Raw genomic sequence first — 20,516 nt, forward strand, 5'->3', positions numbered from 1 at the left:
TAGTGAGTAGAGCAGCATCCTCGATCCTTCATTCTGGCAAGCCGGGCTGGCCCTGCTCTTCTCTGCAGCTGGGAGCCCTGCCAGGCCCTGTTTGCCTTGGGAAGGAGTTTTGGACACTGGCCGTGAGGGCTAATATTTGCAAAGGGGGTGGTGGTGGCTGGGTGCCCCGCCCTGCAGCACTGGGGACACAGGCTGGGTGAGGCGCACAATGGGGGAACCGAATGCATCCAGGGGTGGAGCAGGATCCCGATTCTGCCTCCCTGTTAGTGTGTGATTCTGGCAGGTGGCCTCATTGTGGCAGATGCTGCACAAAGGGAGCTGCCCCCAGGGTGGAAAGGGAAACTGAGGCATCAGGGGGTCAGTAGGAGAGTTGCGAATAGACCCCACCACTCCTGAGCCCCTGTTAATTGGCCACATCTGTGCTTATGAAGGGACCCGCCTGCCCCGGCCTGCATCTGGCAGAAACCAGGACAAACCTGCCCCAGGGCAGCCCCTGGGGCAAGAGGAGAGATGGGGAGCCAGGTAGGGAGGGGGGCTCTCGGCAGGAGACTGAGCACACTGAGGGTGATTTGGGACCAGATCCTGGGGCTTAAGATTCCTGGCGCAAGGGAAGCCAGGGCCCGGGGCTGTCACCGGCAGGACAGAGGCAGCGGGGGCCGGGGCTGCCCCCTCCCAGACACTCACACTTCCTGCCATTCTGCTGAACCACCGGGTCGATCAGCGGGTCCCGGATGATGTCCCTCCACTCGATGGTGTCCACGTGGCACAACTGCTCGTTCCTCTCGATGTCAACCCCGCCCGCCAGGATCTCTGCAAGGCAAGGACCTGCTGGGACCGGGCTGTGCCCTGGGGCAGTGCCCCCTGCCGAGCCGCGGCCCTGCTCCCGCCCCATGCCGGGACTCAGGGCGTGCCCAGAAGCCAGGTGGCGGAATGGGGGGGGCAGGGAAGGGGGCTTATGCCCCCATGGCAGTGGAGGGACAGAGCCAGAAATGGGGATTGTCTGGGGCCGGGAACACAGAGCCCCACTCGCACCCCAGGGTCCGTGCACCCCGTTAGCAGAGGGTTACCTCGCAGGAGAGGCAAGAGGGGGTTTCTGGCTCCAGGAGGCAATTCCTCACCGGTTCCGCCCAGCCCGGGTTGTTTTGACAGCCGGAGTCGGGGCGTGGGACAGGATGGCAGCCACAGTGCCGGGGTGGGGCAGGCCAGTCGCTTGCCATGGGGTGCTGAGGACACCGATAAAAGCCTCCGTCTGGGGTGGGGCGGCTGGAGCGCTCTGAATGCAAAGAGCCAGGCGCAGCCAGTGGGTCAGGCCGGGACGCTGGTGACGGGAACCACCCGTTGGGACGCGTCCCAGCCTGCACGCGCCTGCGAACGGGGCCCCGACAGGCTCCCCAGAGAGTCGAACATCCACGCCCCTCCCAGGCACCTGGGAGCCCCCCCGGGCTGGCAGGACGGGCGAGGCTGGGCGCCTGGCTGCTGAGCTTCTCCCCTCCCCAGTACCCAGGGGGGCTTTGCAAAGTACACGCAAGGTGTGGGGCTGAACCAACCCCCCACGGCCCCCGGGTCCGAGAGGGGTCAGGACTGTGTGCGGACCCAGGGCTGAGCTGTGTAGCTCGGAGAAGGTGCAAAACTCAGAGGAGGCTCATTCCCTCCCCGCCTCCGCCCTGCCCCGGAGTGCAGCCACCTCTCGGTGGGATGACGTCTAACTACCCAGCAGCCCAGGACAGAAAGCAAAGAGAAGCCCAGCGAATAGCCGGATGCATGGGGGGCTCGGCGTGGAGCCGGGGAGGGGGCTGCAGGCTGGCACTCAGACACTGGCCAGGGGACACCTCTGTCCTATCTCATCTGAAAGGCACAGCCGCTAGCCCCCTCATGAGCCCCCCGCCCCACAGCACCTCCTAGCCCCATCCTGGGCCGTGGGGCTCAGCCATGACTCCAAGGGGGCAGCCCCCCCTCCTGATCCCACTCCTTGCTAAACAGCACCCCCTAGCGCCGATTCACCGGCCCTCCCGCCCTCCAGACGCTGCTTCCCACAGCCAAGGCGCATTTGACCTTGGAGGAGCCTCTGCCCCAAACCGTTCACCTGCTTATGGCCCAGCAGCGGCCGGGAAATGCTCATAAACCTGCTTCTTGGCGCCGATAAGGGGACTGATTACCCGTCCCGCTGTCCCATTGGCCAGGAGCGCCCATAAAGCGCCCGTAGGCCCCTGGACTTTCACCCCATGAACCAGCCGGGGGGCACAGGTCAGAGGCGTGGTCCCAGAGGCCTTGCCAGGGGAGCTCAGGGGCTGGGGGCAGGGCCCAGAGCGCAGCACCTGGAGGTCCCCAGTTTCCGACTGGTCTCATCGCAGCCCCCACATTGGCACCAGGAGACCGAATGCCCCGCTGGCGAACCCCTCTGCGAAAGGGCCCCCCCCCAAAAGAATGCTGCTCCTCCCTGTCTCCACCCCCAAAGCAGAGCCTTGACCCCCCAAATCAAAGAAGTGCCGGAGACACCAAGGAACGGCACTAGGGACTTGCGGAAGGTGCCCAGACACCAGGGTGACGGGCGGCAGCAGCATGGCTCTAGAGGAGCTGGTGCATGTGAGCTGCTGGTCCTGCAGATAAACACGTCACCTCGGCCTCCGGGGCACTGGCCCAGCGCTGAGCTCCCCCGAGAGTGGGTCCGACCCAGAGGGGAAGCCCTGAGCGCTCAGGTCGTTTGGGATCCCCTGGTGCTTTGGGTAAGAGCGGGGGATCAGCCCCCATATCCTGGCCAAAGTCCAACACGGGGGATACATTCACCTACCCGACATCCCCCCTGCAGCCTCCAGGGCTGCTTGCATCTCCCTCCAGAGCAATTGGTCCTGGTTACTGCCTGGAGAAGGGGACGCTGGACAAGGTAGCCCACTGCTCTGATCCAGGCTATTTTCCCCTCAGCTGCATGGCGTTGTTGTGAGCAGCTCCTGTCAGCCACCCCAGAAGTGGCTGCATTTGGCCAGCAGGGGGGAAGCTCTGCAGGGCATTGCCAGGGCAGGATGTGTCACCTGGAGCCTGCAGTGAATTCCCTCCTCCGCCCGCAAATCTGAGCGCAGGTGAACAGTGGCCAAGGATGAGGTCACCGTGTTTATGCGGAGAGTAGGTGCAGCCAGCACCACACGCGCCCCCGCCCCCTGCCAGCATGTCCCTGCCCTGCCCTGGGGTGGCAGTGAGGGCAGCTCAAGAGGGGCAGGGGCAGCCCCACAAGGTTCTCCGCCGGCATCAGACGCTGCTTGCGCAACGTTATCTGAGAACCGCCCAACTCGGGTCACGCGGGAGAGCCCCAGGCCGGCTCTCCGGGGCCGGCTGACTCACCCGTGAGCTGGTTGAACCCCACCTGGCGGAGGGCGTACGAGCCGTTGGTGTGGTAGTTCAGTAGCACGAAGAGGGCGTGTTTGTCCTCGTAGAGCTGGGTGCCCCGGATGACGCGCAGGTTCCCCAGAGGCAGGTACGTGAAGACGTTCATGGCGATCAGGACGTAGCCTGTCACTTCCCGGATGGTCTGGAGCCGCGGAAGAAAGCGCTGTCAGTCCCCAACGTGCCCAAACCTCCCTCCCTCGTCGTCAGCACGGCCAGGGCCTTCCAAAGGCAGCAGGCCCCTGCCCAGCCCCGGGAAGCCAGGATGGACAGGGCGCTGGAGACCTCTGGGTATTCAGAGCAGGGAGAGTCCCCCACACGCACATGGGGCCTAGGGTGACCAGACAGCAAGTGGGAAAAATTGGGACGGGGGTGGGGAGTGATAGACACCTATATAAGAGAGAGCCCCAAATAGCCTATAAAAGCAAGACATCTGGTCACCTTAACGGGGACACACCTCCTGCCACATCTGTGCAGCCTGCCACGGCCTCCTTCATCCTGCAGCCAGCTCCGAGACTCTGGGCTCTGCCAGCTTACAGCCTCGGCTCCCCTGGGGGGTGTCGGGGCCGCTGCCAAATGATTCTGAATTGCTGTGACTGATGTGAGTGAATGTGGCAAGCATGAGGTGGGTACGGCTTGGTAGGTCTGAACTTGCGAGAGGATTCTGGGAGCAGGATTCTCTTAGCATTAGATCAACGATGTGAAAAATTACTGGAAGTGCTGAAACTGCATTGGAATTAATGGGTGATAACGGCTCGATCGGCATATACGGTTTCAACATCGAACTTTGGAAGAGACCAGCAGGGAACCAGCTCACAAAGTAAAGAAAAGGGAACATCACGGCATCAGTGGGGTTGGCGCATGCTAACGTGTCACAGTGACCACGCTGGGTGGCATCCCGCTGAAAGCGGGAATGAGTCAGTGATGAGAGGGTAAACGCTGATTGAGCTTTGGCCTGTGTCTGTTCCTCAGCGCCTCCCCCCCCGCCGCCCTCCAAAACATGAATTAAGAAGCTAGCCCTAAACGCCCACAAGGCACATTTCTGGAGCATGTGACTCCTTTACGAACAAAAAGGTACAAATGTGAAGCAAAGTAAATTCGTTAAGTTAGTTCCCCAATTAGCATCTAAGACAGAGACCTGGGGCAACCTAGGCTCCACTTCGAGGGACGTTGGTGAGATTCTAGAACCAAGGGGCTTGGGTGACCTAGACCCTGCTCCGGGCGGGGGACTCTTGACAGACCAAGTTCCTGAGAGGGGGAAGAAAAGGGAAAAAAGGCTCCAGGTAGGACTGGTAGCTGGGCCAGCTCTGTTTGCCACTCGGGATACAGTGCAAGGCCAGCATAGTTCCTGGGGGTTTATGCTCAAGGAGTTGCGGCTTATAGGAAAAGACGTGAGCTGTGTAACCGTAACTGCTTGGGTGATTCTCCCTCACAGAAACGACTGTGCATGAAGCACATTGGTTTCCGAATACTCACGGCACCAGCAGCTGTGGGCCATTAAAGATCCGTTTCAACGGGGGGGGTTATACTCCCCCCACCCCAGAGCAGACAAGGCCCAGAGCCTCCAAGAATTCACCTGGTCTGGGGCCCAGCTCTGTGGGTTGCGAGGGGGTCAATAAAAGAGAAGGTTTGAGGGCCGCCAGGTGACCCAGAAGCTCCGGGTCTCTGCACTCCGAACCTGCCCCACCCACCCCCAGCAGCGGTCAAACGGCCAGGGCCTCGGAAGTCCCTCAGTTCACGCCTGCGTGATCCCCGTCCCCGGCTGACAGCCTGACCCTGAGGATTTGCACATGTATTTGTGCTTGCACACACGTGTCTGGAAGTTTGCATTTGCCCATGCATTCTCCCAATCCCGTGGTGCACAGGCAGCCCCAACCTGGCCTGATTTCTCCCAGGGCAGTTTGGGGTTTGACCCTCCCTCATCCCCGGCTCCCACCAGCAGGACTAGCTCCTGGGTGCCAGTGCTGCCAGGGGGCTGTAGCATAGCTGTGCTGAGCCAGATTCGCCAAGGCAGTGACCCCTGAGGCACATCGATCTCCCCAAGCCATGGGGCCAGCACAAGGGGAAGGGCTGGAGCCCGGCTCTGCTCCTGATGCTGCCTCTCCCTGGCCCCTGAGCGCCCAGATCCCAGAGCTGTCAGCCGGGCACGTCAGAGCAGGTCACCAGCTGGCACGGGAAACCAGGCTGGGTGAGTAAAGCTTCCCACCCGACAGGCGGACGGGATGGGAGGGAGGAGCCAGCACAGCGCCCTTTAATCCCCAGCACCCCCCGCGCCGGGCCGGGCCAATCCCCCACTGCCAGGCGGCACGGCCCCCCTCACCTGCAGGAAGGACAGGTTCTGTTTGTGGTCGATCAGCACAATCTCCAGGTTGCCCATGACAATCTCGCAGTTGTTGTACATCTTGTAGAGCGTCTGGTACTGGTGCTGGGCATCGCCCGTCACGCTCAGCCCGTTCAGGGTCCCCGCACACACTGCAACGAGGAACGTGCGGGCATGAGAGCCACTAACGGGCTAATCGCACACTCCCCCCCGCGCCCCTCGGGCAGGTGGGGTTCTCACAACCCGCCCGCCCGCCCGGCCCCTCCTGCCAGGACGGGGAAACACTGTTGCAATGGATATTCTCCCCAGCACCAGGCGTGGCTGCTCAGTCTCACTCCAGGCCAGAAAGCAGCCGGGGGGGGGCTGCTTTAGCCCCCTCCATTTCGCTGGGGGCCCCCAACCCTCCTTCCCTGGCTGCCTTCCAGCCGATACTCCTGGCCAGGCCCTTCCTGGGCCCTCGCCAACCAGCCGAGGGACCCGCCCCACCCTCCTGCAGGTAAACAAGTGACGGCCGCTCCACTCCCCCTCCCGCTGCCATAATAGCTCCATTGTGACACCCGCCGGGGGAGGCAGCGCTTGGGATGTGGCCAGGGGGCAGCCGATGCCAGGCGGGTGAAGGACCCGATCCTGCCTCGCCATGGGGCCAAGGCCCATATGCTGCCTCCCGCCACAGCTCCAGCACCCCTGGCCCTGCGCCAGGCCATCTGCCCCGGCCTCTGCCACCCACCGTCCACATGGGGAGGGCATCAGTCTTGGCACCCAGGACACCTGGGTTCATTTGCCAGGTGGGCCACAGACAGGGAGCGTGTCCATGGGCACCTCCTGGCCTCTCTGGGCCTGACATCCCCCGCGGTGCGGTGGGGCTGGACGCAGGCTCCCCCGGCCCCTCACTCCTGGGGCCAGGCTGCGGAGGGGCAGGACTGGCGCCTCCCAAATCCCGCGAGGTTTCCCCACGCCCGGGGGGGAGGGGGGCGAACTGGCCGAGGTGCCTCTTGTGCAAGGGAGCAAACAACCCACCCGGCACGTCCCGAGGACTGGGCGCTGCCAGCCGGCGTCACGCAGCACGAGCAGCCCTGACTGGGGGCGCCCGGCCCGAGTCAGAGACGCCCCAGAGGCCAGCCATGGCCTCCAGCACGCGGCCAGCACAGGCCTGGGCACCGGGTTCTGTTCCCAGCACAGGCAGGGCAGCAGGGCTAGTGGTTAGAGCTCTTGGGGGGGGGGCAGGGTCGAAGGAAAGCCCAGGCACCACCATTCCCTCCGTTTGATTGTGGGTTCAATCCAAACCCCTGCCCCCGTTCCTTGCTCCTCCCCTCCCCCCATTCCCAGCCCTCCCCATCTCCTGCCCCCCTTTCTCTCTCCACACCGCCCCATCACTGCCCCCATCTTCTGCCCCCCTTTCTCTCTCCACCCCGCCCCCATCACTGCCCCCCAACCCCCTCAGCCTGCCCCCACCCGGCTGAACTTTCCATCATCTCTGACAGACCCTGCAAAGGTCAGATGCCACCCCCCCCCACCCCCGGCGCAGAAGAATCGGCCCTTTGGGACAGGGACCGAGTGGCCCTGCCAGTTCCAGGGAGGGGGCGGGGGACGCACAGGGGCTTCATTGTGCCCGGCCCCGCAGGATGCAGCCGCCTTGCAGCTTTGGGGCGTATCTGCTCCCCAGGCTCCGAGGGGCCCTTTGTGCGGCCGAGGGAAAAGGGGGGAGGTGGGGGATGAAGGGCCCCAGGCTTGTTCTTACAATAGGGGGATTATTCGTGGGGAGGGGAGCGCCGCCCACCACAAATGGCTCCAGCCCATCAAATCCTGGGGGGGCTGTCCTCTGACGTCCGATTCCCAGAGCCCCCTGGGCCTCTGGGGGGCTCATCCCTGCCCCCCTTTTGGTTTACACCAGGGGGGATCCCTGCTCCTCCCCACCCCTCTGAGATTCCTGCCCCTGCACCTGGGGGGGAGTCGATATAACCCCCCCCCCCCCGCTGGGACATGGGAACAGATCCTTTGTGCTTCTGCTGCCTCCCAGCAACCCCACCCTAGAGCACCCCAAAACTCCCCAGCACCCCAAATACCCAAGCAGCCTCCTAAGCCCCACCTTAGAACCCTCCAGACAGCCCCCACCTACTGCTTCCCCAAAATACCATTCCTTGCAAATGCCCCCCTACACTCCAAGCCCCCCTCCTACAGCCCCCCACTATTCAACACCCCTGCTTACCCCCCCATTCCAATAGGCCAGGGCAGTGCCCGCCAGCCTATTGATGGGGGGGCTACAGGAGCCCTCCCCCAGGTCCTGTGGCGTCCGCAGCCAGGCTCAGGCAAGGAGCCGTTCCCCCCATCTCCCTCCCCCCCAAAGCCCAGGTCCAGACAGGAGGCTCCAGGCCAGGATACAGGCCCATCGGCCAGCCAGCACCCGGCCCTTCCTGCCCGATAAAGGGCTGGGGGAGTCATTCGGGGGACGCTCCTGGCTTCCCTGGCCAGTCCAGCCTCTCCCCCCTCCAGTCCTTCCTGCTGGCCCAGACGGCCCCTTCCAAGGCCGGTACCAAGGGGCCAGACGTGACTCAGGCAGTGTGTGTTAAATAGGGTCTTTGTCTCTGGGCTGAGATAAGGGCCCCCCCTTCCCTGCCCCCACCCCAGCCGCCAGGAGTCAGGCTTCAGCACAGAGGTTTGGCACCAGAAGAGGTGGATAGACCGGGACACCCCCCCCCCGGGGGATGGGGGAGACAGGGGTGGGGCAGATTCCTCTGTGATGCCTGCGGCTCAGCACAACCCCTCACTCCCCATCTTGGCCCCCATACGCCCCCTGCCACAGAAAGCGGGGAACTTGGCACAGGCATGAGCAGCTTGGGGAATGGGGCAGGGGCCTGTCCCCTCTGGGGGGCGCTGGCTCCCATCTGGCCGCAGGGCGGGGGATTGGCTGGCTTGGGGGGCAGGGAATGGGGCAGGTGCCGGTCCCCTCTGGGGGGCACCAGCTCCCATCCAGCCCCAGGGCGAGGGACTGGCTGACTTGGGGGCGGTAGGAGAGGGGATGGGACCTTTCACCTCTGTGGGGTGGGAGTTGGGGGCAGATGGGTCAGGAAGGGCGAGAGCCCCAGCTGCCCCCCACCCCGCATGGCTGGTGTTTTAACTCTTTGTGCTCTACCACCCTGAGGGGCTCCCCGGATTCCCCTCCAGGCTGGTCTCCCCAAAAAGCCCCCTCCAGCCAGTGGGCAGGGGGGTGCCAGACAAACACCCCCCCACCCCCACAGAGGGGCCCAGGGGAAGGAAGCGCCTTAAACTCGGTTCTGGTGGCCCCAGCTCGGAGATGGGGCTGAGGGGGTGTCCCACCCCCAATGGGAGCGGGGGATGGGCCGTGGTGACTGACAGGCAGCCGCAACCCCCCACCCCGGGCAGCTGGGCGCGGCCGCAGGAGCTATTCTGGTGGGAGTTTAAAAAAAGCTTCCCAGCTGCGTTCCAGGCTGGGGCCCGCGGGCCTGGCCCATGGGGAGGGAGCCCCGGCTACGAGCCAGAGCTGGGGACCCCGCGGGGAGCTGCCAGCCCGAGACAGAGACACCCCCCAGGGACAGGCAGGCCCTGCCTTGCAGGTTCAGTCCCCAGGGCCTTGGCACCCCACTGCCCCCCACTAAAGGGGTCTCCTGTGTCTAGCACAGGCTGCAGCTCCCCGGCCAGGCAGTGGGGTGAGAGGGGCCGTTACCTGCCCCCCTCAGGGTCCATCAAGCCTCTGTCCCCTCCTGCTCCGGCTTTCCTTCCTCCCCTGCCACCCCCCAATCCGCACCTCGCTCCCAGCCCCACACCACCCCCAGGGGCAGGCAAGGGGGACACACAGTGTCGTCCCCCCCATGATGCAGAGTGAATGGAGGGATCCGGACCCCTCCCCCCACCCAGGGCCATTCAGGGAATGCCAGAAATGCTCCCTCCCCATCACACAGAAATGGCCTGGTGGGGGCGGGGAGCCAGGACTCGTGGGTTCTGTCCCCGGCTCTGGGAGGGCAGTGGGGTCTAATGGTCAGAGCGGGGAAGCTGAGAGCCAGGACTCCTGGGTTCTGTCTCCAGCTCTGGGAGGGCAGTGGGGTATAATGGTCAGAGTGGGGAAGCTGAGAGCCAGGGCTCCTGGTTTCTGTCCCCAGCTCTGGAAGGGCAGTGGGGTCTAATGGTCAGAGCGGGGAAGCTGAGAGCCAGGACTCCTGGGTTCTGTCCCCGGCTCTGGGAGGACAGTAGGGTATAATGGTCAGAGTGGGGAAGCTGAGAGCCAGGACTCCTGGGTTCTGTCCCCAGCTCTGGGAGGGCAGTAGGGTCTAATGGTCAGAGCGCGGAAGGTGAGAGCCAGGACTCCTGGGTTCTGTCCCCAGTTCTGCTGCAGATTGACTGCTTGGCCTCACTTCATCCGTTCCCTGGAATCCACTCCCCCCTCCCCCGCCCCGCCAGTCTCCACTTTATACTGCTCCAAGCACCCGGGACCGTCTCCCCACCAGCCCCAAACGGCCCAAGGGTAAAAGATGCTGAGGCCCCATCACTCATCTGCCCCACGCACCACACCCCACCTCCAGCAGCTGAGTGAGCCGACCCTGGCCGGCCTGGCCCCAGCGATCCACAGAACCACAGTGTTGTGTGACTAGGCCCTGGAAAATAGCTTCCCCCAGCTCTGCCGGTGTCCCTCACTCCCAACCCGCAGCCTCTGCTAGCCCAGCCCTGGGCTCCCCCGTTCCCCAGCTCTGCCGGTGCCCCTCACTCCCAACCCGCAGCCCCTGCGATCGCAGCCCCGGGCTCCCCCCTTCTCCAGCTCTGCCGGTGCCCCTCACTCCTGACCTGCAGCCCCCTGCGATCGCAGCCCCGGGCTCCCCCCTTCTCCAGCTCTGCCAGTGCCCCTCACTCCTGACCCGCAGCCCCCGATAGCCCAGCCCTGGGCTCCCCTGTTCCCCAACTCTGCTGGTGCCCCTCACTCCCAACCCACAGCCCCCTGCTCTCCCAGCCCTGGGCTTCCCCCCAGCTCTGCTGGTGCCCCTCACTCCCAACCCGCAGCCCCTGCTAGCCCAGCCCCGGGCTCCCCCCTTCTCCAGCTCTGCCAGTGCCCCTCACTCCCGACCCACAGCCCCTGCTAGCCCAGTTCTGGGCTCCCCTGTTCCCCAACTCTGCTGGTGCCCCTCACTCCCGACCCGCAGCCCCTGCTAGCCCAGTTCTGGGCTCCCACATTCCCCAGCTCTGCCGGTGCCCCTCACTCCTGACCCGCAGCCCCTGTGACCCCAGCCCTGGGCTCCCTCCAGCTCTGCTCACTCTCAACCTGCAGCCCTACCCTTCCCCCGCACTATTTCAGCCTTTGCCCTCCTGAGAGCAGAGACTGAGAACCGAGCTGAACGTTTGTTATTCGATGATGTGGAGAAAACCCACCCAAAGTCCACTGGACACGAGTTCAGATGCTCCTGCCAGGCCGGGTGCCCAGTACAGCCTGATCAGGGGCTCTGGCAGCTGTTTTCAGGCTATCCAGCTCCAGCCTGTGGCAGAGAGATCAGGGTCCAGGGAGTTTGGCTTAGCCCCAGAGAGGCTGGGAACAGAGGGGCTTTTAAATCATTAACTGGACACACAAAGGGACAGAGTCTTCCTCACATACCCAGCCAGGCGCAGCCCCAGAGGCTCCTTGAGCTGCCTCCCCAGGCAGAGTTATCAGCCCCGCTATGGGGGAGTAACCCCGCTCCCCCCCGAGCCCCCAAATCCTCGGCAGGTGCATGTGTCTGGGCATCCCCGAGCACCCGGCGGATCCCGCTGCTTTTCGAACACTCCGGAAACTTCCAGCCCTAAGCCTACTGACCGTTGCCACCCCACTATGCTGAGGGGGAAACTGAGGCACGGGGGGGCAGTCAGGTCAGCGGCAGAGCTACCAATAGAACCCAGGAGTCCTGATTCGCCCGTGGCAGGGGACAAACAAATCCCATTGCCTGAAGAGCCCCAACCCCCCACCCTCGTCCCAGAGTCAGGAAAAGAACCCAGGTGTCCTGACTCTCAGCTCCTCTGCTCTAACCCCCAGGTCCTGCTCCCCTCCCAGAGCTGTGGAAAGGAGCCAGGCATCTGAGTTCCCAAGCCCCTTTCTCCCCTGGCTGCTGGACAACTGCCCACCGGGAAAAGCACCAATCTCCCTGCTCAGGTCTCAGCAGGACAAGAAACCAGGAAGAAGGGAAAAGCAAAGGGCCGGTGAGCAGCCTAGGGCAGGACAGAGGAGTCCCTTGAACGCATCCCTGGGGTGTCTTGGGCCCCGACTGGCTGAGAGGGGATTAAAGCTGGGGGGGGGAGAGTGTCAATGGAAGCAAAGTGTCCCCCGTCCATGCTTCCGGGCCGGGCAGTGCAGCTCCACGCAGGGCACTCCAGGGTGGGAAGCCTGCAGGGGCACCCGGGGCCCTTGCGTGGTGCCTCCCTTGTGGCTGGCATTGGGGAGCGAAGCAGGCAGGGCAAAGAGAGCAGGCGAGGGACCTGGGGCAGGACATGGGCATGCGAATGGCCCGGGGAGGTTCCCAGTGGGGAGCGGAGGATGGCAGTGGAGGCAGGGCTGATGCCTTCCATTAACATGCAGATCGGTTCATGCAGGGTGGGGCCTGCAGTCAGGGCCTGATCCAGGGCTCCCCTTGCACCCAATGGGCCTGCAGCCGAGGGCAGCATCCCCCAAAGTCCCCCCGGCGCAGGAGATGGAGACTGATACCTGTTGTCTGGGCAGCACCAGGCCCTACAGGACACACGTGACAATCAACGTGGCAGGGACCTAACATCTCGTTGGGGGTCACTGAGCTCCAGCAACGTCCCCTTTGATTCCATCCCCCCCACTCCCCAAAACCAGGAGCATTCGGGTCGTCGCATGTTCAGTCTTCATCTGAATTGCCCTGGCCTGGCGCTGCCCAGCATCGAGCCTGGGGCCGGGCAGACCTGGGTTCCAATCCAGCCTGGCACGTCCTCTGCCAGCAGGAGTTCTGGGGCGGGGACCCCCCAGGTGCCAGCGGTTCTGGCTGACCCCCCCCCCCACTCTCCCGCTGACGGAGCTCTGTCTGCAGACGGTCCTTCGAATCCAGCCAGCAGCAGGAGCAGAGAAGCCTTGTCAACGTGCCCCGGGTGGTGGGTGATGGATGGGAGAGCTTGAGCTGCCGTGTGTTATCAGCGAGCTGCCCAGGAACACAGCCGCTGTCTGCGGCATTCCACGCTGGTGCCCAGAGAGCCCCAGACCAGCTGGGGTGCAGGGGGCTCGCTGGGAGCAACGGGGCAAGCGGAGGGAAGAAGTGAGGCTGGGTACTAGGAAGTAAACAGCCTTGTGGGTGAAATATCCTGGCGTGGGCAGTTGTGTCTGACGGGGGCGGTGGGCTCCTTGGAACAAGGACCACCATGACCCCCCACCCCCCCCCGGCTGTAGCCAAGGGATGGTACAGACGAGGGGCTGTGAATCCCTGGCATTTTCACCACCACGTTGTACAGATGCCCTGGAGCCAGGCAGGCAGCTCCTGCTGCTGCCCCCACCAGAGCCCCCGCTGACGAGTAGAGGGGGGTGGGATCAGGAGGAAGCCATGGGAGGGAGGGGGCAGCCAACAAAGATTTTCACTGAGGGGAAACTGAAGCAGAGCAGGGGGACATGATTGGCAGAAAGGCAGTAGCAGAGGTGGAAATAGAACCCAGGAGTCCTGGTTCCCAGCCCCCAATTCTAACCACTAGATCTCACTCTCTTCTCAGAGCCAGGAATAGAACCCAGGAGACCTGGTGCCCCAGTCAGCAGTCGTGCTGCCCCACGGTGGGGGCTGAGTTGCCGACAGCCCCGGGCAGCCAGGCAGGGGGTCCCGACGCTGTGCCCTCTCCAGTTCCACGGCTGTCATGGCGACACAATGGGGCACCATTATACGCTCACCCCGCCTGGGCGTGGGGCTGGCTTTTCATTCCCAGCCTCCGGCCCATTAGGGGCTTTTGAAAAAACTCTTGCTTGTCGGAGCAGCTACCAGCCAGGAACAAAAGAGCTACAGAGAGAAAACACCATGTCCTGGCCCCAGATAAAGCCTGGGTGCTCGGCGGGAGGGGATGGGGGGAGCTCCCGGCCTGGGCTCTGAGCCGCACACAGGAGCCGCAGAAGCTGAACGAAAACCAGATAAAGGCATGGAAGAAAGAGAGAGAGAGGGAGGGAGCTCGGCCCGGACACCCGCACACCCCGCCACACCCACCGCGCTGGCAGACCGCTGCCCGACACACTGAACACATCCGAGATCCTGGCTTGATCCTGATTGGACAAATCCCCTTTGGACCTGACTAAGGGTCTGCCCCTGGCTCACAGAACAGGGTCCCCACTCCATCTCCCGCCTCCTTCGTCCCTGGGCTCATCACCACCACTCTCCTGCCTCAGTTTCTCTATGTGTGAAACTATCTCCTGCCTGCCTTGCCTACGCCAACTGGAAGCTCCTTGGGGCAGGGACCATCTCAAGCTGTGGGTCTGGCAGTGCCAGGCATGGTGGGGCACCAATCTCAGCTGGATCCCCCAGGCCCTACCTTAACACCCATAATAAATTAGAAATAATTTCCCGGTGCATATGGGACATTTACAGAACAGAGCTAGGCTGGGTCCTGGCCACCTCTGAAATCAGCCTGGAGAGGATCTGGGGGAAGAGAACCCTCACACACCCAGGGTGTTTGCCCTGTGATTAGTCACCTCTCTGGGCACCTGTCTTGCTGTTTTCCTTGCTGGGCTTCAAAACAACGGCTGGGTGTTCACTTCCCTCCAGGAGAACTTTTGGACTCTGCCTTTACGCCAAAAGGGGAGGCTGGAGGGGTTGAGTCATATAGGACACACTCAAGGTGGCATAAGGAAGCCAGGGAACTTGCCAGGTACCAGGAGACCGACAGCTTGGGACGGTTCATGGCAGAGCTTGAAAAGTATTAACCTCACGGTGCTACAGAGATTGACCCTGCCCTGCAGCAGATCCACCCCCCATGCGATCAGCCGGGGCTGCTGCTCTGTAACTGCATAGACACCGCCTGGGCAGTCAGAGCGGCCCCATGGTGCTGGGCTCTGGACAGACATTGGGCAGAGAGCTGGAGGGACAGGTCCCGGGTCCATACGGAGACCATGCCCGCTGGGAATGGGGGAGAGTCAACATGGTTTCTGTAAAGGGAAATCACGCGTCACCAATCTACTAGAATTCTCCGAGGGGGTCAAAAGCATGTGGACAAGGGGATCCAGTGGATATAGTCAGATTTTCAGAAAGCCTTTGACAAGGTCCCTCACCAAGTCAGCTGTCATGGGATAAGAGGGAAGGTCCTCTCATGGATCGGTAACTGGTTAAAAGACAGGAAACAAAGGGTAGGGTAGGAATAACTGGTCAGTTTTCAGACTGGAGAGAGGTAAATAGTGGTGTCCCCCAGGGGTCTGTACTGGGCCCAGCCCTATTTAACATATTCCTAATTGATCTGGAAAGAGGGGTGAACAGTGAGGTGGCAAAATTTGCAGACGATACAAAACTACTCAAGAGAGTTAAGTCCCAGGCAGACTGCGAAGAGCTGCAAAAGGATCTCACAAAACTGGGTAACTAGGCAACAAAGTAGATAAATGTGAAGTGACGCACATTGGAAAACATCATCCCAACTCTACGTATACAATGATGGGGGGATACAGTTCTCCGTGGAATTGGAGAGGGCACAGCGTCGGGACCCCCTGCCTGGCTGCCCGGGGCTGTTGGCAGCTCAGCCCCCACCCTGGGGCAGCACGACTGCTGACTGGGGCACCAGGACTCCTGGGTTCTATTCCTGGCTCTGGGAGGGGAGTGGGATCTAGTGGTTAGAATTGGGGGCTGGGAACCAGGACTCCTGGGTTCCACTCAAGAACGAGATCTCGGAGTCACTGTGGATAGTTCTCTGGGAACATCCACTCAATGGGCAGCTGCATTCAGAAAAGCAAACAGAACGTTGGGAATCATTAGGAAAGGGATGGATAATAAGACAGAAAATATCGCATTGCCTCTATATAAATCCATGGGACGCCCACCCCTTGAATACTGTGTGCAGATGTAGTGGCCCCATCTCAGAAAAGTTATACTGGAATTGGAAAAGGTTCAGAAAAAGGCAACAACAATGACGAGGGGTTTGGACTGGCTGCCGTGTGAGGAGAGATGCATGAGACTGGGACTGTTCAGTCTGGAAAAGTGCCGACTATGGGGAGATATGACCGAGGGCTATAAAACCCTGCCTGGTGTGGAGAAAGTGAATAAGGACGTGTTCTTTACTCCTTCTCGTAACAACAGAACTAGGGGCCACCAAATGAAATTAAAAGGCAGCAGGTTTAAGACAAACAAAAGGAAGTTCTTCTTCACACAACACACGGTCAACCTGTGGAACTCCCTGCCAGAGGATGTTGTGAAGACCAAGACTATAGCAGGGTTTAAAAAAGAACTAGATAAATTCACAGAGGACAGGACCATCAATGGCTATTAGCCAGGCTGGGCAGCGATGGGGTCCCTGGCCTCTGTTCGCCAGAAGCTGGGAATGGGTGACAGGGGATGGATCACTTGATGATTCCCTCTTCTGTTCATCCCCTCTGGGGCCCCTGGCACTGGCCGCTGTCGGCACCCAGGACAGTGGGCTAGATGGACCCTTGGTCTGACCCGTTCCATGTTCCAAGTCTCCAGAGTCCTGGCCTGGCACTTTAACCATGAACCATCCTTCCTCTCCTTTTCCAGCTGGGTCGTGCCACATTCCATCCGCGATGTGCTTGGAGCAGCTCCCATGGGACGTGGCTCTAGGGAACCGCGCGTCCTCATGTCAGCCGCGGCTGCTACTTTGCCAGCTCCTGCCTCAGCCCCCAAATGAAGCCAGCGGCTGCGAGAGCACATGGCAGGAGCCGAGCACCAATGGCGGTTTTAAAGGGTCACGGTCAAGGCTGCGAGGCCTAAAATTAGAGCAGCCAGCTGTGCCTGGGAGCACAAGTGCCTTTGTGCCCCCCCCAACTCAGCTTCCTCCTCAGAGCTGGGAGGAGAGTGACGCTGGCGAGGAGCTGGTGCCTCTCAGCCTCCTGGCATCAGGATCCAGCATCTCGGCAAGGATGCGGCAGGTGGGGAAGGCGCGTCAGAGGGAGGAACTTGGGACCGCAGGGAAAGCCAGGGCCTTGGGCTGGTTTCCTGGCACAGTGGCCGTGGAGGAAGTCATTGTGAATGGAAAAAACATCCTAGCAAGAGGGTTGAGCGCTAGTGTTCGAGATGGAGAAGTTCTGTTGAAGCATCCAGTCCCGTCCTCCCCACAGGGCAGTCTGGACTCCCCGCTCAACCCTGCCCCAGTGAGTAGAGATCAGATCCCATCCTAGCGGGACATGACAAACCAGCCCAGCCCAAGGGCCAGGAAGCAGCAGCCTCTGTTTGTCAGAACTGCCAAGGAATCGGATTCTCACGCTCGTCTTATCACAAGCGGCACTCACACTTGGGGGTGACAGACACGCACGAGTTGCACCACGCCACAGGGAAGGAAGGCCGGATTCCTCAAGGAGCTAAGAAAAACCCAGCCTGAAGGATTGCCCGGGAATGCACCTACAGCAGATCAGTTACAAAACAAGAGCAAAGGTCTCTGCAAATCCAGAAAACACAAATAACCTTGACCCTGTCCCTGAGTGCTCAGGAGAATCCCTTGTAAAAAGCTGTCCAATCTTCCAGAGTTTCTCCGGGACTCCTGGGTCCCAGCCCCTGATGGTTCGCACAGGCAATGCTCCCCATTACAATCTCAGATCCCCTCCCGGAGGACATTGCCTCACAGGTCCTTCCACTGACGCATTAGCCCCTGCTTATGCATGTGGTAAACTGAGGCAGAGAGAGGTAGTGACTTGCCTAAAGTCATACAGAGAGAGCCAGACCTGGGAGTAGAACCCAGGCGTCCTAGGCCCCATGTCCAACCCAGAGCAGGCAGTGGAAACCAGGAACCTTGATTGCAAACACCTTGGCTGTCTGATGACTCAGCCACACGCTCGTAGGAAAACAGAGCCAGCTCTCTGGGGTTACATCATGAAGGGAAGTGTTGCTTTCACTCCCCACCCCACCCCAATCTGGCGACGCTGCCCTTTCCCCGCCTGAGTGGACCAGCCCCTGCAATAACATCCCTTGGGTGCGCTGTTGTTTTCAGGTTGCTTTGCACTGCTCCACCCCCCGGATTGCGCCGAGACCTGTGGGATCAGTGAGACCAGTCACGGGAGCTTCTGCAGAAGTGATTCAGTTCAGAACAATTCAGCCAGTGCTGGGCATGCAAATCTGCTGTGGGCGCGGAGCGGGGCTGGGGCGCCTGCTGCCTCGGCGTACATGGACAGGAGCACGGTAAAGCAGCTCTGGGCGAGGCGAGAGCAGAACCAGGCTGGCAGAGTTTAAACAGGGACCGTTTGGAGCAAGTGCCCTGACTTCCGCCTGCACGGCACAGGGCAGGGATTCCTGAGTTATCTGCTTCTTTTCCCTCCATCCTTGATAACCTGGGAACCAACTGCAGGTGCTGCTAATGTTCCCCCAAAGTGCTTCCAAGCAGCCAGGACAGAGCCCAAGCCAGCACCTCACGGGGGTCATTAGCAGGCAGGGCGGATGAGAACAATTCGAATAATCCGACAAATATTTCGTCCTAGTGTCTCCAGCTGAGAATCTGGAGCCATTTAAACATGAACTAATCAGCCCTGCGAGAGAGGAATCGGTGCTCCTTCCCCATCATGTGGGGAAACTGAGGCACAAGACCGGGGGAGTGATTTGCCCACCCAATCAATCCCCCTCCATAGCAGGGTTTCAGGCACTGGTGGCCCCTGGCTTTCTCCTGTTTTCTGGCCGAGGCGTACAATAGTTTAGTCTCATGAGGACGGAAATGCTTGAAGTCATTGGGTTCAGCACTGGGGTGTGTGGGTGACACCCAGGAGTTTGGCAAGACGGGGAGCTGATGTGTGTCTCACCACACTAAAGATTGCAAAGCGCTGTGAGCTCAGCGGCTGAACGGCACGGATGGTTCCTTTTGGCCTCACGCTCCAAGCAGCTTTCTGCACCGCTGGGAACAAACCCACATTTTCCTGCGCCCGAGACCTGGTCACGGCTCCGTTGGTTCTGTCCCTGATTTCACCAGGCTCAGCCTAGGCCAGCCCCAGGACTGGGCACTTTCAGACCAGTGGACAAAGCGAGGCGGCTTTCCCGCCCCACACCCAACAAACAAACACAACAGGTGCCCAGGGCGCAGAGGGCCTGGCCCGGCTCCAGGAAACGCCGGCCGCTGAACCAGCAATTCCGAGTTCCTTAACTTGCCAAAGCCTGTTAGTCAAGTGTGCTCAGGAGACGAGGCCCCGCAGAGAGACCGAGAACTTGTAAAGCAAGATACCAGAGTCCTGCACTTGGCCTCCCGCGCGGCCTTGTCCTCGCGATCTCCTTTCCCACCGCCTGCCCGGCACATTCCCACTCGACACTGTGAGGCAGGAAACCCCGCAGCGTCCACTGTCCTGCCCAGGCCGATCTCCCGTGAACTCCTGCTCAAACCCTGGGCGCTGTAGCCTTGGCCACCAAGGGGGAGTGTGGGGGGGGGGATCCTCTGGGCCCTGATCCTGAGACAGGGCCCTGCCTGCGGGGACGCGACCGTCGGACCGGGGCCTTGGCTTGTCCCCAGACACATCCGCTGCCCTGCCACAGTTCAAACAGATCAATTCACTGAAAACTACCGGGGCCCCGGGGGAGGCGTCCCAAGCCAAAGGCCACCAGTTCTCTTCCGAAGCCGAAAACAGGCAGAAGGGGGGAGAGTCCGAACCTGCCTCAGCGCCACACAGTGATTTACGCCCCTAACTCCCATGGGATTAGGCACCTGAATCACTTTGAGCCCCAAGAAATTCGCCAGGGCAGAGGCTGATTTTGCACCCGCCATTGGCTAGAACTGTGCAAAGGTGGCTAGTGACTCTGGGGGCCGGAACCGGCTGGTCACCAGCCCCGGGGCTCCCTGACCCACTAGTCTGCACCTTCCAGCCCCTGACCTCTGCACAGCGCTCGAGGGCAGTGAGCTAAGGAACCTCAGTTTACCAAGGGGGAGCGCTCCATCTCCCCCCCCGAACCTCTGAGGCCCGCCCTGCCCTGTGGCTTTAAGACCCACCTGCCTCCGCCCTGCGCTCCAGCCGGTGCAAACAACCCAGGTTCCAGTCTCGGCTGGACCGGGGCGGGGGGCAGGTTCAGAGGCTCCTCAGCCCCCCAGCGGAGCCAGTGACACCCAAGGGTGCAGCCCCCCTTAATACGCTGCTGGGCGCTCGACGGGCTCCGGATCGGGCTCGCTCGTGCCTTGACTTACCCGCCTGGGCGGCGGCGAGCTCCGGGCAGCAGAGCAGCAGGAGGAGGCAGAGGAAAGGTCCCGGGCGCCGGCTGCTCCGCATCGTGCAGGGCGCGCTAGGACATGCTCGGGCCGGGCTGCGAGCCGCAGCCACCTGCTCCCCGCTGGGGCCGGGCCGGGCGGGGCCCCAGGCTGGCGGATCCGGGCGGCCGCGCAGCTCCCGTGTCCCCGCCGCTGCGATCCGGGTCGGGCACCCGCCGCTCCCGGAGTCACTCCGCAGCCCAACACGCTTCATTCAGGAGTAGCTGCGCCGGCCGCCCATTGGCTGGGCTGGTAGCCAATCAGAGCCGGCCCAGCTGAGGTTGGGTTCGGGGCGAAGCTGGTGCTGCGGGGCCGAGCCTCCGAGCCCCCACCCCCGCGCGCCCCCCTTTGCCCCCAGCCCAGGACTGGCCCGGTCGCTGGTCGGCTAAGCCCCCGGGCAGGGTCCTGTGTGCCAGGCGCTGCAGGGCCGCGGGTCTCTGCCCCAGGGAGCGTCCAGACACGAGCCAGGGCCCCGGGTCTCTGCCCCGGGGAGCACCCAGAC

At 62.1% G+C, this 20,516-nt stretch overlaps 1 protein-coding gene across 1 annotated transcript in view; it reads right to left on the minus strand.

Moving 5' to 3' along the window:
• The window catches only part of ERBB3 (erb-b2 receptor tyrosine kinase 3), a 38,108-nt gene extending 18,058 nt beyond the window's left edge, over positions 1-20,050 (minus strand). Inside the window, exons 1-4 of the mRNA XM_030554727.1 lie at positions 19,955-20,050; positions 5,696-5,847; positions 3,334-3,520; positions 685-810 (exon numbers count right to left, since the gene is read on the minus strand). Of these exons, the coding sequence (XP_030410587.1) occupies positions 685-810; positions 3,334-3,520; positions 5,696-5,847; positions 19,955-20,036 (547 nt within the window). The 5' untranslated portion in view covers positions 20,037-20,050. The remainder of the gene's footprint in view (positions 1-684; positions 811-3,333; positions 3,521-5,695; positions 5,848-19,954) is intronic.
• Between the last annotated feature and the right edge of the window lie 466 nt (positions 20,051-20,516).

This window comes from Gopherus evgoodei, chromosome 3 (assembly GCF_007399415.2).
Source record: "Gopherus evgoodei ecotype Sinaloan lineage chromosome 3, rGopEvg1_v1.p, whole genome shotgun sequence".
Taxonomy (NCBI): domain Eukaryota; kingdom Metazoa; phylum Chordata; order Testudines; family Testudinidae; genus Gopherus; species Gopherus evgoodei.